The 16795-nt window shown below is 38.3% G+C and overlaps 4 protein-coding genes across 4 annotated transcripts; 2 read left to right on the top strand and 2 right to left on the bottom strand.

Moving 5' to 3' along the window:
* Positions 1–2406: 2406 nt before the first annotated feature.
* LOC132181210 (nascent polypeptide-associated complex subunit beta-like) lies at positions 2407–4716 on the bottom strand. The gene is made up of 6 exons (XM_059594327.1): positions 4584–4716; positions 4387–4454; positions 4082–4230; positions 3917–3973; positions 3521–3559; positions 2407–2767 (listed from the first exon to the last, which is right to left on the bottom strand). Exons 2-6 carry the CDS (start codon positions 4452–4454, stop codon positions 2604–2606), a joined length of 477 nt encoding a protein of 158 aa, XP_059450310.1. The 5' UTR covers positions 4584–4716; the 3' UTR covers positions 2407–2603.
* Positions 4717–5724: 1008 nt separating this feature from the next.
* On the top strand, positions 5725–8144 carry LOC132181462 (pentatricopeptide repeat-containing protein At5g66520-like). Its single transcript, XM_059594694.1, has 2 exons — positions 5725–7630; positions 7803–8144. The coding sequence occupies exon 1, from the start codon at positions 5918–5920 to the stop codon at positions 7496–7498; it is 1581 nt and encodes a 526-aa protein (XP_059450677.1). The 5' UTR covers positions 5725–5917; the 3' UTR covers positions 7499–7630; positions 7803–8144.
* Positions 8145–10918: 2774 nt separating this feature from the next.
* LOC132181426 (uncharacterized) lies at positions 10919–11789 on the bottom strand. The gene has a single exon (XM_059594634.1). The coding sequence runs from the start codon at positions 11665–11667 to the stop codon at positions 11089–11091; it is 579 nt and encodes a 192-aa protein (XP_059450617.1). The 5' UTR covers positions 11668–11789; the 3' UTR covers positions 10919–11088.
* Positions 11790–13504: 1715 nt separating this feature from the next.
* Positions 13505–16795, top strand: LOC132180913 (protein LEAD-SENSITIVE 1). The gene is made up of 2 exons (XM_059593906.1): positions 13505–13803; positions 15827–16795. Exons 1-2 carry the CDS (start codon positions 13710–13712, stop codon positions 16564–16566), a joined length of 834 nt encoding a protein of 277 aa, XP_059449889.1. The 5' UTR covers positions 13505–13709; the 3' UTR covers positions 16567–16795.

The raw sequence follows: 16795 nt of genomic DNA, 5'->3' as shown, positions 1-16795 counted from the left end.
ATCTGACCTATTTGTCCTAAAGAAATGGATTTCCGACGAATCTGAAATTGCTCAGGCTATTTCTATTTAGAAAGGCACCCATGCTTCCCTATAGAAGAGGAGGCAGCCAATATTATCAGTTTTTGCGAGAATGGAAGTAAAATTCTCTGGGCTGAGCCAGGGTCCTGTGAAGGAGTCCAAAGAAATTTTACATTTGATGATTTCAAAAGGGAATACAAACGGTCAATTTTAGAAAAGCTAAAAGACTCAAGTGCTTACAATTCTAACCTGTCTTTTTTAGTAAGATTTATAGCTTTTATGACTACTAAGTTAGAGAAATGTTTGGTTTTCATACAAGAGATGAGCAAATTTACTATTGAATGTCGGATCACATCTGGGTTTTATGAATTCAATGGTGAATTTGCACAAGAAATGGATGTGTCGAGCTTATCTTTTTTAAGTTAAAAAATAAAGGCTAAAGCTTATAGCATCTAACTTATGCTGGTATACTCCTAGCAGGTCTTGACTATATAATTGTTGCTCGTTGACAAATATATTTTTGGTTCTTTTTTTCTTCTTTGGCAAAATGCAACAAATATTTTTTTGGTTCTTTTTCCCTTCTTTGGCAAAATGCAAGCCGATAGATTCTCTGTTACTGTCGACGGGTGGATTTGCTTTTTGCCATGAGTCCACCTAGCCAGTTCCATTTAGTTGGTCCATACAATAGGGGATAGCATCCAAGGTTGGTTATTGAATCCAAAAATAACAAAACATTGGTAAATGTTATCATTTGGCAATATAATTTCGGGGTTGACATTCAACAATTTGGTTTCTGACAAAAAGAGGTAGTCTTAGATTGAATCAAGTTCCTCGGCAATTTCTCTGAAGGTGGTTTGGTACTCTAATTTTAAATATTTTTAATTTTGGTTTGAAATTTATATATACGTTTGACTGTTGAGAGATAACTACTGGAAATCTTGATCCCTCTAAATTTTGGATTAGGATCCCCTCCAATTGTGAGTAATTGGAGAATCTCATTTTTTGAGATCTTAGTCATTCAAAGCATCTAAGAGTCTAAAACATCTAGGAATACAAAACTCAAAAATAAACTCAACACACTTGATTATAAATAATAAAAACATTTATTTATTTGTTTTTTTTTTTAAAAAAATAATAATTGGAGGAGAAGCCGCCCCATGCCACCGCCGTGCGGCCATCCCATGGGTGGTTGGGGGTGGCCGCAGCAGATCTAGAAGTGGTGCGCGGCCACCCCATGGCCAAGGGGTGGCCTCGCGCCACCCCCAGAAGCCCATCATGGCCACCCCCAACAGATCTAGGGGTGGCGCGCAACCACCCCCAGAAGGCCATGGGGTGGTCGTGCGGCCACCCCCAGCAGATCTGGGGGTGGCGCGCGACCACCCCTAGAAGGCCTGCGCGGCCACCCCATGGCCTTCTGGGGTGGCGCGAGGTCACCCCATGGTGCAGGGGTGGCCTTGCACAGCCACCTCATGGCCTAGGGGTGGCCTCGTGCCACCCCCAGCAGATCTGGGGGTGGCGCGCAACCACCCCCAAAAGGCCTAGGGTGGCCGCGCCCACCCCTAGGCCATGGGATGGGCGCACGCCGCCCCCAGATGGGTGGCTCTGGGCTGAGCCGCCCCTTGTTTTTTTTTTTCATTTTTTTTTTAAAATTAATTAATTTTTTAATTTAAATTTGATATAAAATCCTATGTGGTTGTGTTTCTGTTTGAGTTTTGAGATTGAAATATTTTGAACTCTTAAATTCATCTAAAGGTTGAGATTAGAGAAAATGAGATTCTCATTTTCCTCTTGAGGGGATCCTGATCCATTTCTAAATTTTTACTTCTGACAATAACCCTTAAAAGACTGAATTGTTGACACGGACTAAATCGGTAATTGTGCAAAAACAGTCGGGCTTGATATGGCTCGCTTCCTTGGCCTTCAGCTTTATAGCTTGGCGTAAATGCTTTTTCTTACTGATGCGCTCTCTCTCTCTCTAATTTTTTGGGACATGAAATGCGGGCCGACCTTGTGATCGGGTTAATTTAGTTGAGTACGAATATCAACCCAACCCATTTAGCAGGCCCAAGTTTATAGCTTGCAAACTGCTGATATGAAATTAATTCATATCGGATGAATTCGGCATGGATACAGGAATTCATCTGTAGTTCTCCCCAAGAACTACAGATGAATTCAGCATCATATGCAGAAGTTTCATGGGAAACATTCCTGTTCTTTGCAAGTTACTTAGATAATATCCAGTTACTTATATTGAAGGGGTATTTTTATCTTTTTACTTTTTGATTGAAAAAAAATACCCCTTTAATATAACTAACTAAATATTATTCAGTTCAAATGAAATAGAGAGGATCTTAATTCTCTTTGCAAGGAAAGGAATGAACAATAGAATAGTGTAAGAAGGGGCCGCGTGACTTGATAAAAATAATACCCGACATTCAAATGAAAGGGTAGGTCTCATGCATGCTACAATTCTGTCCATGGATTCCACAACACATCTCAAGAAAAGTGAGAGAAAACCATTATAGGGGCCGAAGGGAAGAAAGGGAAAGAAAGACCAAGCAATTGGAAACCATCCCCCAACCAGTCTAAGAAGTATGGCCATCTTCCGCAGCAGTTTCAAAGGTTTCACCAGCAACAAGCTCTGGGACTTCATCATCTTCTTCTTCTTCTTGCTTTGGCTGTGCACCAGCAGGTTGCTGCCTTTGAAACTGCTCCGCAAGCTTCTTTAGGTTCTCCAAGTTATCTGGCCCTGGAAAATTCAAGCCCATAGGGGACATTGGCAAGTTAGTCCCCACTAGATTGAGATAGAAAACACCAACAAATTCACTTCCAAAGCCCATAGAATTAGAGTTTCTTTCAAGACTGCTAGAAAAATGTAATCCTTGGGTTAAAATTGCTTCATATCCAGAATTTAATCACTCAAAGATCAGCCCCGGAATATGTATATATTATATTACTCTTTATTAAGTCATTGGCAATCTTTGTTTGAATCACATAAGCCTATTTGTAGAAGAGTTGACATCAGCAGAAATAAAATTGTTGGGTTCATCGAAGGTGGAAAAGAGCCGGTCATCAAAGACTCTATAAATAATGTTTGGGACATCTAATGCCAGGATGTTGGGCAACAGTATATGCACATATGAATTAACCCAGGGACAATTTTTTTGGCTTACAAAAGCTTTGTAATTTATATATATATAATAAAAGGGCCTCCTGAGGACTAAATCTGGCGTTTCATTCGACAAGTGTGCATCATTCATGCAAAGAGAATTCATCAATTGGGACAAAAGTATGATGATTTGATTTTACTCCAAATGAAAGGCGAATAGACAGGGAGGTAATTTGTAGTTATACCTACCCACAGTGAGCCAATTTGTAATTTTACTTATTTTTTTATCCTAAGGTCTCAAGAAATTCTGGCCTCTAACCAAATACCAACATGGAACTAAATGAGTAACATTAAGGCTTGAGCGTAAGGAGAATAGACGTGATGATATCATACCTAGTTGGTTGATGAGCCCTGGGAGAAGATCTTGCAATTCTGAAATACAACAAATTCAATTCTTAGTTCCTGTCCATCGAAAGATATTAAAGAAGTAGAAGTGCAACAGTGACAATCAGCAACAAAATTGTAATGCCAAGAACCATCTCTTTAAAAGAGTCCCAAAATCCGGTTAGGGCCTACTATATGACATGAATGGAAAGCTGGGAATGCTTAAACATAAAGTTAAAAGAGCCCCAGCAACACTACTAAAATTAAATGAACCAGCTCCTATCTCAGCAACCCATGTTAGACCACATCTTCAAATAGTTAAGAATACAGAAAAAGCCGAAGAAAAAAAGACAACAAAAAAGAACAAGCATGCTAGAAAGGGGAAAAAATGAAATGGGAAAATACTTTTTGTTTGAGGAGAACCAGTAACAACCCAAGTGTTTGCAGCAATGGAAGCTTGAACTGGGATGAAAGATAAAAGAATTATTAGTCATCGGTTGCCAAAAACGAAAGCAATAAAAAAAAATTGATGGGATAAAATGCTGAGAAAATTAAGATTAGTAGATCAACCTTTGGGATTAAGAAACTGGATGACTGCATCATCCTTGAAAATGTTAACTTCTTCAATGGCAGGGATGGTGTTCACCCCAACCCTTTTCAAGGTACTCTGAAGCCTTTTATCATCAGTGGTCGTGGCTTTGTGAACAGCCTTCTTCTTTCTAAGTTTCAAAGAACAAATCATACTCAATTAAAAACAAAAAGCAACCGACCAAAACATCATGACATCAAACTAAAGATTTCCAAAAAGAACTCAAACCCATCAAAAGAAAAAGAAAACATCTTTCGGAGAAACAAGAAAGAATCTCATCTCAGACCTTCGCATGCTTCCTTTTCCACCAGTGCGAACGGCACCGGCCATCTTCATGAGCCTCTCCCGATTCATCTGCATATGGAAAATGCAATATGAGCAATACTAGTACTACTTTCAGTCAAACAAACACAACGAAAGTGCCACCAGTAAACTGAAACCGAGACCCTTATACTCAGAAACGGGATACACAATGAAAGGTACCTTTGCAAAGCCGGAAAATGAAACGGAGACGAGAAGCACCAAATGCCGGCGAGAGAGTGAGTGATAGAGCTAAATTGGTAACCCTTGGTACCCTGCCTGCCTGCCCCCTCCAATACCCAATGAGCTTCTTTATAACAACTTCGAGTTAGGTCTATTTATGTACTGTTCGAGCGGGGTTTTTTTATTTATTTAATTATTATTATTATTATTATTATAGCAATTTAGCAAATAAGAAAAGGGTATAAGAAAACAAAAATCCAAAAGATAATGGATTCTTTGACGACAAACCTAAACGGAAAATACAGTGTTAAGAATAAAAATAATCAATAGGAAAATGAGAATTTGGTATATTTTGCTAAAAGTTTACAATGCGGTTTCTAGAGCAGGCCAAAACACTGGTCTGGTTGAAGCAACTGCAACAACAACCGAGTCGATGTCATTACTTCCATACAACAGTCGTCGAAGAGGAAAATGAGAACCAATATTTGAATAATTTTAGAAGTCACTCTTGTATCACTCTAAGAATGGTGTGGCTTTTAAAATTACAATTTGATCAAAATTCAATAATAATCAATCACAAGATCAATGGTAATTTTAAAAGCCACATCATTCTTTGAGTAACATAAAAGTAACTTCTATCATTACTCCCGATCATTAGTTGCAAAAGTCTACCTAACAAGATAAAATCACATAAAATCACATAAGAACATGGAGATTATAACCCACTTAAAATAATAATAATAAAGACAAAAATAAAAAAAACAGCTTCATCCGTGAAGAGGTGCGGTAATGAGATGTCGCATAAGGAGTAATGATATAAGAATGACCAAAGTCCTCCTAAATGTAATGTAGCATTTAAACCACCGATAGATCAAAATTTAATAATAATTATTTTAAATTTAATGATAATTTTAAAAATCACATCACATTTTACTCTTTACATGAGGCACACACGCGTGTATTATTTGTTAATACCCATCAACATGTCAAGTTAGGCCCAGCTTGTGATTTGGCTACAATGCCACATATTAGTGGCCCCGGCCTGATTCTGTGGATAACCACAAGGATCCATGCAAGCCCAACCTAGCCATTTCCTAAAACAGAGAAGAAGAAAAAAAAAAAACATGTGGCGGTGAAGAAAACTTCCGCTGCGAATGGTGGTGTTCTCCGGCGATCCACCACCGAAAAAAAAAGAAAAAAAAAGCGCACGCCATGATGCAAGATGCTACAAATATTTCAGTAACTTCATTTTACACATTTCCTTGTCGTAAAAGGAAGGGTTCAAATTGTAGCATATTTTCCAGGGGTATGAAATCAGGGTTGGCTCCAAATACATGAAAGCGAGTAGTCAAAGAGCTCTCGCCCTGTTGGACCAATGCCTGACCATGAATCATATCAAGCAAATTCAATCCCAAGTTACGGTTTCAGGCACCCTTTCGGATCCTCAAGCCGCTAGCAAGATTATCTCCTTCTGCGCATTGTCCGACCGCGGCGACTTGAACCACGCCTACCAACTCTTTCACCGTCTACCGCAGCGAACCACATTCGTTTGGAACACCATGGTCAGAGCTTTTGCGGAGAGAAATGAACCCGTTAAAGCTTTGTCTCTGTATATGAATATGCTTGAGAGTGGCCTCTTACCAAACAACTACACCTTCTCTTTCGTCCTTAGAGCTTGTGCTGGCCTCTCTGATATCTCCTTGGGTTTAACGCTTCATTCCCAAGTCGTCAGGTTGGGCTGGGAATCCTATGACTTTGTGCAGAACGGGTTGATCCATTTGTATGCGACTTGTAACTGCATGGACTCTGCTCGTAAATTGTTTGATGCGAGCGTAAACCGAGACGTCATTACGTGGACAGCTTTGGTTAATGGGTACGTGAAGGCTGGACTAGTTGTGGTTGCACGGGAGTTGTTTGATCAAATGCCGGAGAAGAATACGGTTTCTTGGAGTGCGATGATTACTGGGTATGCACAGGTTGGCTTGTTCAAAGAGGCTTTGGAGCTTTTTAATGATATGCAGGTTTCTGGGTTTCGACCAAATCATGCTGGCATTGTGGGTGCACTCACTGCGTGTGCTTTTCTTGGCGCATTGGATCATGGAAGGTGGATACATGCATATGTGGATAGAAATGGGATGGAATTAGATAGGGTGTTGGGCAGTGCTCTCATTGACATGTACGCAAAGTGCGGGTGTATTGAAACTGCTCGTAGTTTGTTTGATAAGATGCCAACAAGAGATGTTTTTGCCTTTACTTCATTGATTTCAGGCCTAGCAAATCATGGTCAGAGTGCAAGTGCGATTGAGTTGTTTGTTAGGATGAAGAATGAAGGAGTTGTACCTAATGAAGTTACATATATATGCGTCTTAAGCGCATGCAGTCGAATGGGGCTAGTGGATGAAGGGCTGAGAATTTTCTATAGCATGAGTCAGGATTATGGGATCAAGCCAGGGGTCCAACACTATGGGTGTTTGGTAGATCTCTTTGGAAGAGCTGGAATGTTAGAAGAGGCAAAGAAGGTAGTGAGGGAGATGCCAATGAAACCAGACTCGTATGTATTGGGTGCATTGCTCAATGCTTGTAGAGTTCATGGAGATGTTGAGTTGGGTAGAGAAACGGTTGAGCACTTGGTGCAGCAGAGTCTAGACCATGGTGGGGTTCATGTTCTTCTTTCCAACATGTATGCTTCTGCTAACAAGTGGGATGATGTGGCAAAAGTAAGGAAGGTAATGGAAGAGAAAAAGGTAAGAAAGGTGCCAGGATGTAGCTTGATTGAAGTGGATGGTGTGGTTTGTGAATTTGTAGCTGGGGATTGGTCGCATCTGCTCATGGAGGAGATCATCTTAATGTCACTTGCCATTGACAAGCACTTGAAGTTTCTTTGGTGTGATTATGACGATGATGAAGATAAATGAATAAGTGAACTTCTAGCTGAGAGTTGGTAAATACAAAGCTGGTGTTAGCAAGCAAGTTCTTGCTTTACAGTTGAACTGTTATGTTGCTCTAGATTATTTTTCTAGTTCAACTCGGTCGTCTGCATTGCTAAGGTAAGCCCTTTTACATGCTTTCTCAAATTTGTAAGTTTTTACTTGCATGAATTTGATATGTTGATTAGTGACTGTTTTTACATACTTTACTTTTCCCTTTGTATCGTCATTATTATATTTCTGAAAGGAAAATGGTACTCTCTCTTTTTCATTGAATACTTGTGTTGTGAAGGTGGTGAGCCCCATGTTGATCGGGGATCCGGATCTCCATTACTTAAGCTCGGGTTGGCGTTGGTGTTTGGATAAGGAATTATTAGAAGTATCAACTTTAAATTTTATTCATGAAATGAAGTGGATCATTGTCCTTGCACCACGACGAAACAAGAGAATGAAAGGCCGCTTTGCATTGGAAGCTTTTTACCCTCCCCATAATGATGCCTTTGTTATCTTTGGAGAGCATAGAAGCTTGCTTCTCTTTATGTTTGTCAAATTAAAGTTTCAGAGGGCTGTGAAAGCTCCAATATGGTGAAAGGAATCCACCATAGTAGTCGCATAATTTAAATCGCTTTTGGTTGTTTAGGTGTCATTAAGTTCTCTTTAATTCTATGAAATTGACGTAATGGAAAGCCTAATCCTAATTAATTAATTATCCGACTCTTGAAACAATTTAAATAAGACTATTAAAAAATTAAAGACTTTTAGAATCTTGAATACTTAAAAGGCATACCATTGGCATTAACAACTATGCTAGTGAGTGACAAGACGCACAATCAAAATAGGCCGCGTTTAGAATACAAGGCCGCACCATTTTAATTGGCGACAATCACCAGGGATGATAGCATTTCCTGTGCTTTTATTACAATTCTTCTTGTAGACGGTGGAGATACTTCTGTCAGGCTATTCTAAAATTTCTTCAGATCTCTATCTTTATAATTGAATTAAATAGTAGAGATTTTGTCATATAAATATTTATTATTTTATCATTTATCAAGTTATAAATGTTAATAATATATGATAAGTAATAAAATGATAAATACTTAATATGACAAAACATTTGCCATTAGTACTGCAATGCTCAAGTCTCTCAAGATCTAATAAATAAAAAATAAAAATCTCTCAAAACTTCACTTTCATCCTTATTCATTAGTATAGGGACTTTAAGTTGTTCAAGCCATTCTCAAAGCACTAGTGAAATCCCAAACTTTCAATATAATTTTTTCTTCTACGCAATACAGAGGGAGAAGGGGTACCAGCACACAAAGCTCCGCATTGTTTTCACCAAAAAGAACAGAAAAATACTCACCCTTATCAAATCACTAATTCCTATACCGTATCTGGAACCTACATAAATGTCGCAATAATCAGGGCAGAATCTTACCAATAAACAGAATTTCCTCTCAAAGTTTTACTTTCATATCCTACATTCCCAACAGGCAATTCCCAAAATTCAGTAGGCATAAGAACTTGTTCATGTTTGGCATGGCAATCCAGAAATTTGGAACATATAAGCAAAAGTAGCTCTACACTCGGGAGAAATGGAAAATAGCACAGTATCACCACTACAGAGGAAAATAGCAAACTTGAAATTGGATATCAAATCCACTACAAAATTAAACCAGGAGGAACTTATCACTAAAAAGACTTGAGATCAAACTTATTTCAAATTTCTTCCGACTGAGTTATACCATCATAAACATATTGGGCATTATGTTACCAATAAAGAGAATTGTCTCTCAAAATTTCCCTTCCATATCCTACATTCCCAAATTCGAATCTTGTATGGTTTAACCTTCCCCAGCAGCTAGTGATCATTCCCATGTCTTACACTCACCTCACTGGTAGGCAGGACCATTCCACTTCCTTGGCCCGCAAGAGAGGGAATTCATCAATTTTGCTCATTAAAGCTCAATATTTACACCATACTTAACAAAAGTAGGCAGGACCATTCCACTTCCTTTGCCCGCAAGAGGGAATTCATCAATTTTGCCCGTTAAAACCCAGTATTTAACCCATACTTAACAACAGTGTTGCAATGTTTACAGCAAGTAACAACTGAATAGAGCCAACCAACTAAGATCATATAGATTGTCATTACCAAATGATCCCCTCTCCTACCCCCTCCCTCGATTAAGTTTTGGGGATCAGATCAAAGTTAAATACAAGAGGTCATTGATCTCCAAATCTTGGAACTCCTACAAAAGGAATGGCAAAGCACAGAACTTTTTTTTTGTGTGCCTATTTGCCCACGGCCACACCCTTGCAATACCCATAGGTATACTACACATTCTAATACTTACTAATCCTAGGATGAATAAACATGCAAAGAAATTGACCTTACTACCACAACATTCTTATTCCAGCTGTTTCTTGAATAGCAGTCCTTTAATCCATGTACCATAGCATTTACCTAAATCACTTCAAGAGGCTTCCGAACTTTTTCTCAGTCAGGAAGTCTCCCCCTCCCAACCACTACATGATGTTCACAAATTAATCGCAAGAAGCTCAGAAAGGCTTTGTCCCCTGAACCCAACCTAGCATGGCAGGATCAGTCAACCCTAAAAGTCCACTCTGGTCAAAGCCAAAAGATAAAATAATAATTTAACACACTTATTCAACAAACATAACCCACAAATTACCAGTTATCCTGAAACACAAAGTAATTCTATGTATGCATGCATATGCACGTATATATGTATGTATAAAGTTGGTAAGCGGAATTAGAGATGGTTGAATCAAAACTTTATAAAATTCTCTCTTAAGAAAGCAGTATGAATATTCCATCCACAACATTCCATTGTATTCTATGTACACACTGGTAGAGCTATAAGGTACACCTGGTGTATCGCAACATTCTAAAGGAAAAAGAAAAAGAGGCTTCCAAGTCCAAGTCCAGGTCCAGGTACTTATTACTTTTTGGGTTTCATTGTTAAATCACCACTTGTCCAACTTTAACACAGTCACCCACTATTTGATTTGAACCAATGACTCAGAGAGAGAAACAAATGGAGTCTATCAAATGGATATATTATGAAAGGTGGTTCACAATTCGGCAGGCACAAGAACTTGTATATTTGCAATCCGGAAACATGGAACATGTAAGCAAAAATAGCTCCACACTCGGAAGAAAAAGTACAAAAAACAGCAAGTTATCCATAGTCTTAACATAGGACGCGATTATCACCATCATAGAAGAAAATAGCGAATTTGAAATTGGAGATCAAATCAACTACAAAATTAAACCAAGAGGAACATATCAAATTGATTCAATTATAGAATCCTAACAGTAAAATCATCAGAAATTTAAGAAATTGGGAGATGAATAAATAAACCGCATAAAAGATCACAGAGTATTAGAATATAGATCATATATAGGACAATTTTAAGATAATTTTAAGATGTAAACTGACAAATACAGACAACAAAAGTTACCACTTGTTCTTTTAATAATAAACCTTGACAATCCAAACTAGTCCCATAGGCTTCATCAACCCCAAATTTTATTAACTTATGTACCACTCTCATACCACTTGCTTGACCGGTTCAGGCGCAGAATCGGCGGCCGGAATCTTCACGTATCCCATCTTCTTAGGGTTGGCGTCGTCATCGTCGTCGTCTTCGTCATCATCGGAATAGGGAGAGCCATAGCGGCTGTCGTAGAAGCGGTTGGCGAAGAGGGACCAGGCCAGGTACATGGTGGCGGCGGTGAGAGCCCCACAGCCGACGCCTAATAGCAGAGCCACCACCACGCTCAGAATGTCCTTGGTGCGCTCCCGGAGCGAGCTGAAGTCGAAGTCGTAGGAGGAGGAGGGCAGGTACTTATTCAATCCCGATGGCTCGATTTGGTCACGCGGGGCCTCGTGTCGGGCCGGGAATAGGAAGATCTCGGAGGGGAAGGACCGGTCGTGGACTGGCCTAGGGTTGAAGCGGCTGATCTCCGTGACGACGGTGACGAAACCCGATGCGGAAGGGTTTTGCTTGAAGGAGAAGGAGTAGGAGGAGATGACGAGCGTCTTGCAGGGCCTGGCGCTGGCTGAGATTGTCAGGACTGCGAGGATTGCCAACTGGAGGAGGAGGAGACGCTGAGTCAACGACGCCATCGCCGTGGATTGTCTTTGTTTTGCTTTTGCGGTGATGAAGATGAAGAATGGGTTTGAGAATTTGGGGGACACGAGACTTTTGTTTTGCTTGGTCTCTTCTCTTGGGCCTCAGCGTCAATGTAACTTTGGAATATTTGTAACTGTAGCTGCCTATTTATATCTTATTACCATTCATACCCATGGCGTGAGCTGTTGACGTGGCATCATCTTATTGGACCTAAAAAAAACAATTATTTTTTTTAAGTGTCCATCCAATCAATGGAACATCAGCCGAATGGAAACTGGAAAGCCTTTCACCGAATGGAGTATCCTTTTATTCTGATTACTTTTATTTCGGTAATATTATTTTTTACATTTATTTAAAAAAATATTAAGTGTTCTTTTAATGTCTTTTACAATTGTAATATGACTTTTAAAATTACTTTTGAATTTGATATTATTATTATTAGATTTTAATTTATTAGTTATTTTAAAAATCACATTACAGCTGAAAGGACATCAAAAAAACATTAGAAAAACATCTAATATTTTACATTTATTTATTATAGATATTTTTAAATAAGTATTTTGACATGTAAATCGCACGATGCACATTGTCGTGCACCTAGCAAGGCTGCTGATGTTGTTTTTTAGATTTTTTTTTTTTTTTTGGGTGTGGATAAGGCTTAAGAGAAAGGTCACTGTTGGGCATCTTACGTGGAGAAAAGAAAAGCATACATTGCCAGCACAACATGACAACAATAAATGGAAGCTCAATTATGGAAGCACATGTGGTAATCAATACAAACTCAAAATGGGCCAAACATTTAAAGCAAAAAGAGCCTTTAGGTCAGAAGCCCAATCCAACCAACATTGAATTTTTTTTTTTTTTTTTTTGAGTCATCGTCAAACAGGGGCCCACTTGATTATGAAGGCCAAAATTTTCTTGCGTGTAATCAAAAATTAGCATGGACCAAATGGATGATTAATTCAAAGTGCACCATTTAAGTACATGGTGCATTTAGAGATCATATCTACTCATGGTGGCACGCCTATCTCTACACCTATCCACTAATCTTCTATTGTTATGTTTATATATATATATATATATAGCGTAGGCCAAATGAGAACATGAATTAGTGGTAAATGTTCTTTAAGTTGAATACTTTATGGTTTGTAAAGACCTAAGTAATTGTTATAGAACACATGTAGGACAAAGTTGGAGGCTTTTTACGGTAATTAGTGAAGTTTGGCTTCAAATACTATAGAAAGCATAAACGACAAAGTCACAATAGTTGAGTAGTGTTACAGTATATTATGGAGTTCTAGAATTATAGCCACAGTTAAAGAATATCATTGACTTACAGTTAAAGACTATCACTGAATTACACTTAAAGACTATCACTGAATTATAGTTGAAGTCTAACTATAGTTAAAAATTATCAGTAGAAATCTATTTATATTCAAGGTAATTCTTCTATAAATAGAAGCATGTTATATTGTAAACAATACTAAAAAAATAATAGCATAATATTATAGCCTTAAAACACGTATTTTTGAATTATTAGTTTCTATAAGTTGCCAAAAATAAATAGTTGGTAGAGATGCTCTTAAATTCTTAATCTATCTTTTTTCCTTCACATATTTACAAGTTAAAAGTTCACTTGCATATGATGTTCATCTTGAGTAGTAGTTTGAGAATATTTTATTATTTTAAAAATGAAAATAATAATAATAATAATAATAATCAAAGTCCCTCAAACTGCATGGTGTGATTGGTGATATTGGGCCTACTGTTTGAAAGTACGAGACAACGGCAAAGAGAGAGTCCCGTCGCCGTAACCCAAATAGAAATGGGCGTTGTGAGGCCGAGACAGCGATACAAGGGGACGAATAAAGGAAGAAATGCTTATAGGCGAAGGAAGCGATTGCTTTCAGGAGTTGGGTCCCCTTCGTCTCTCTCTATCTCTCCCTCTCTCTCTCTCTCTCCCTGATTGATCGTTTTGTTCAGAGGAAAAATTAGATTTAGGGAGTTTCAGCAGAGGAGAAATCAAATTAAGCAAATGGGAGTGCTGTCGAACAAGATCGGGAGGGACAAACTGAAACCTGGGGATCACATCTACTCCTGGAGGCACGCCTATCTCTACGCCCACCACGGTCACACGCTTTCTCATTCTTCTCATTCTTTTGTTTTTATATTTTTGTTTATCATTCGTGCATTTGCTTCGTTGACAAATTGATGATGATAGATAGGATCTGTTTTTTTGTTTCTGGGTTTTTTTTTATGCAAATTGTTGGATCACTTTTTGATTTCTGAATCGTCTTGTTGAACTAAAATGTGACTTGGAATCTGGTAGTATGCCTTTTTTTGGTTCAATCAAGCTTCGAGTATCCTGCTGGCTGGTTCCAATTGGTGAAATTGATCATTGTCTCATATTTCTCGTTACTATAATTTAATGGAATTTACTATTCGATTTCCAATTTCGTTTCTGGGGACCCACTTCTCCATTGTTTGAGTAAAGATAAGGCAAACGTTGCCGAATTAGAAATTACGTGGCTCCCATAGATTCGGTGCTATATTTTCAAGGTGTATTGTCTTCTTCTTTAACTTAGAATTCATTTTGTGCTATAAAATTGCAACTATGTGAAGTTAATTATTCTTCTAACAGCCACTTAGGTTTTGAAAATAACAAATTTAGGTGATATGGTATGAGGGGCTCTTGGAATCGGGGCCAGTATTTACAAATGGAATGTTGAAACCCCTACCTGATGCTTAATTACAACTATCTAGACCTAGTCATTCTAGAGTTAAAAGGTTCTCTGCTTTTGATACAATGTTTGTGATCCTCTTTTCTTGGAAATTATTTTCTACATCAAGAATCCATTTGTAGTTTGCTTGTTGATGCATATATGTATGTATTTATTTTTTGAAAAAAAAAATTAGTAGTTTCAGGTAATATAGTGAGTGGATTAGAATACTCCATTGATCAGTTTCATGGGGCTGATTTCTACTTTGACGGGGATGAGTTATGACACATACAAGACTAGCTCCTTATATGTAGGCTCTATGCTATCATAATTTTGTGTGGAATTGATGAGAAGGGGAGTTATAATGCTTTGCTTGAACAATGCCCTTTATGAGTTACAAGCTAAAATCATCCATATTAGCATAAGATGCAGATGGCAATCTAGGAGTATAAAGATTGATGGTAAGTAGGTAGATACACTGTCATCATAATTTTGTTTGAAAGAGAGTTAATCATTAGATGATAAATACCCATTATGCTTTGCCAGCAACTGGATCTCTGTCGAGCAGAGTGTAAGAGATCAGATGGAAATGGGAGGGCAGCAATCTAGGGGGATACAAAATGATTGATGGTTTTAATGATAGTATTTCATACAAATAGGATTCAAGCATAGAGTTGCTTTTCGGAGATTTATGTAAATGCAGTTCATTTTTTTTTTTTTTTGCAATTCTATAGATCCTTTACATTTTAATTTCTATCGTTAACGCAGGAGACCACACCTCATGAAACGGAGGTTACTAATTCAAATCTCTTATTCTCCTCATTTTGAGGCCAATTACTCTTTTTTTTTTTAAATAAACAAAAAAAAAAAAAATAATAAAAAAAAAAAAAAAATCAGTAACTCTAGTTCTCTCTTTCATGGTCTTGTTTACTTTCATTGCATTCCCCAAGCCTCTTAAGCCTCTTCTAGTACCAAAAAGATGAGATTACTAGCGGAGGCAATATGTAAATGAATAAAGTGGTAAATATTCTTCAAGTTGAATACTTTCTAAGACCCTAGTAATTTTAAGAACATAAGGCAAAGTTGCAAGCTTTTACATCATGGTTTTAACAAAAGCTTGGCTTTAAATACGAAAGCAAACAGAAAGGCAGAAATCACAATGGTTGAGTAGTGTCAAGACTTACCCCAAGAAAAGAAGTGGCATTGTCAATTCCTTTTTTTAAATGAAAAATTTTTAGTGAGAAAACATGTATTAGAACACCCAAGTGTCATGTACAGAATTATGCTTTGCCACTTTACATTCTTTTTTTTGTTTGCACTTTCACATCTTAACTTTCTTTTCTTTGCATATTTACTTGTGAAAAGTTCATTTGATCAGCTATAGTAATAATCATAGTAACACTTTGCCAACCTTTCTACCCTTTGACAACAGGGATATATGTCGGAAAGGAAAGTGTTATACACTTTACGCGGGGTGGAGGCCAGGAAATCGGAACAGGAACCGTGCTAGACCGCCTCCTTGTGAGCTCATCAGCTTCCCATCCTACGGATAATCCATGTCCAAAATGTGGTGATCAATCAAAGGTTGATGGAGTCATCTCTTCCTGTCTAGATTGTTTTCTTTCAGGTGGAGCTCTCTACCTCTTTGAGTACAGTGTCAACCCGGCTGTCTTTCTTGCCAAACCTCGTGGAGGTACCTGCACTCTTGCTATGTCCGACCCACCAGAAGATGTTATTCACCGTGCTTCTTATCTCCTCCAAAATGGCTTTGGTATCTATCATATTTTCAATAACAACTGCGAGGACTTTGCAATATACTGCAAAACAGGTTTGCTTGTGTTCACTAGCATCAGTGTCGGCCGGAGTGGGCAGGCAGCATCCCTTCTTGCTGCTACTAGTGCTATCCTATCTTCACCGCTTCGATTTCTTACTACCAGTGTTAGCGGTCTGGCCGCCGTCGGTTACGGCATGTACTGTGTCAGCCGTCTGGTTTCTGATATGGGAGTACGCCGTGATGTCAAAAAAGTTCCGGTGGAGAGTCTTGTTTCCTGCTCTGCCTCTGGCGTACAAGAGCCAGAAGCCGTAGCTGAGATAGTGGAGAGTGTTGTTTCCTGCTCTGCCTCTGTCATAAATGAGTCAGAAGGCTCGACTAAGATGGTTAAGGAAGAGTAACCTTTCGACATGGACAGAAATTCTGTGGTTTGCATGGATGTTGCACTAATTTGATTATTATAGGGGACAGCATAGGATTGTTTGCTTTTGTTTGCTGCCATTGTTCATTGTTGTCATGCTAAATATGTAAATTGACTTGACATTTGACACAATTGTTATTTTTTTATATTTAAGTTCCCACATCGTGGATGGCATTTGTTTGGAAAGTATTTGAGGCTATTTTTGTTTT

This window comes from Corylus avellana, chromosome ca5, assembly GCF_901000735.1.
Source record: "Corylus avellana chromosome ca5, CavTom2PMs-1.0".
NCBI classification, from domain to species: Eukaryota; Viridiplantae; Streptophyta; class Magnoliopsida; order Fagales; family Betulaceae; genus Corylus; species Corylus avellana.
Note: the sequence above shows the minus strand (reverse complement) of the source record. Positions and strands in the feature narration are given on the sequence as shown.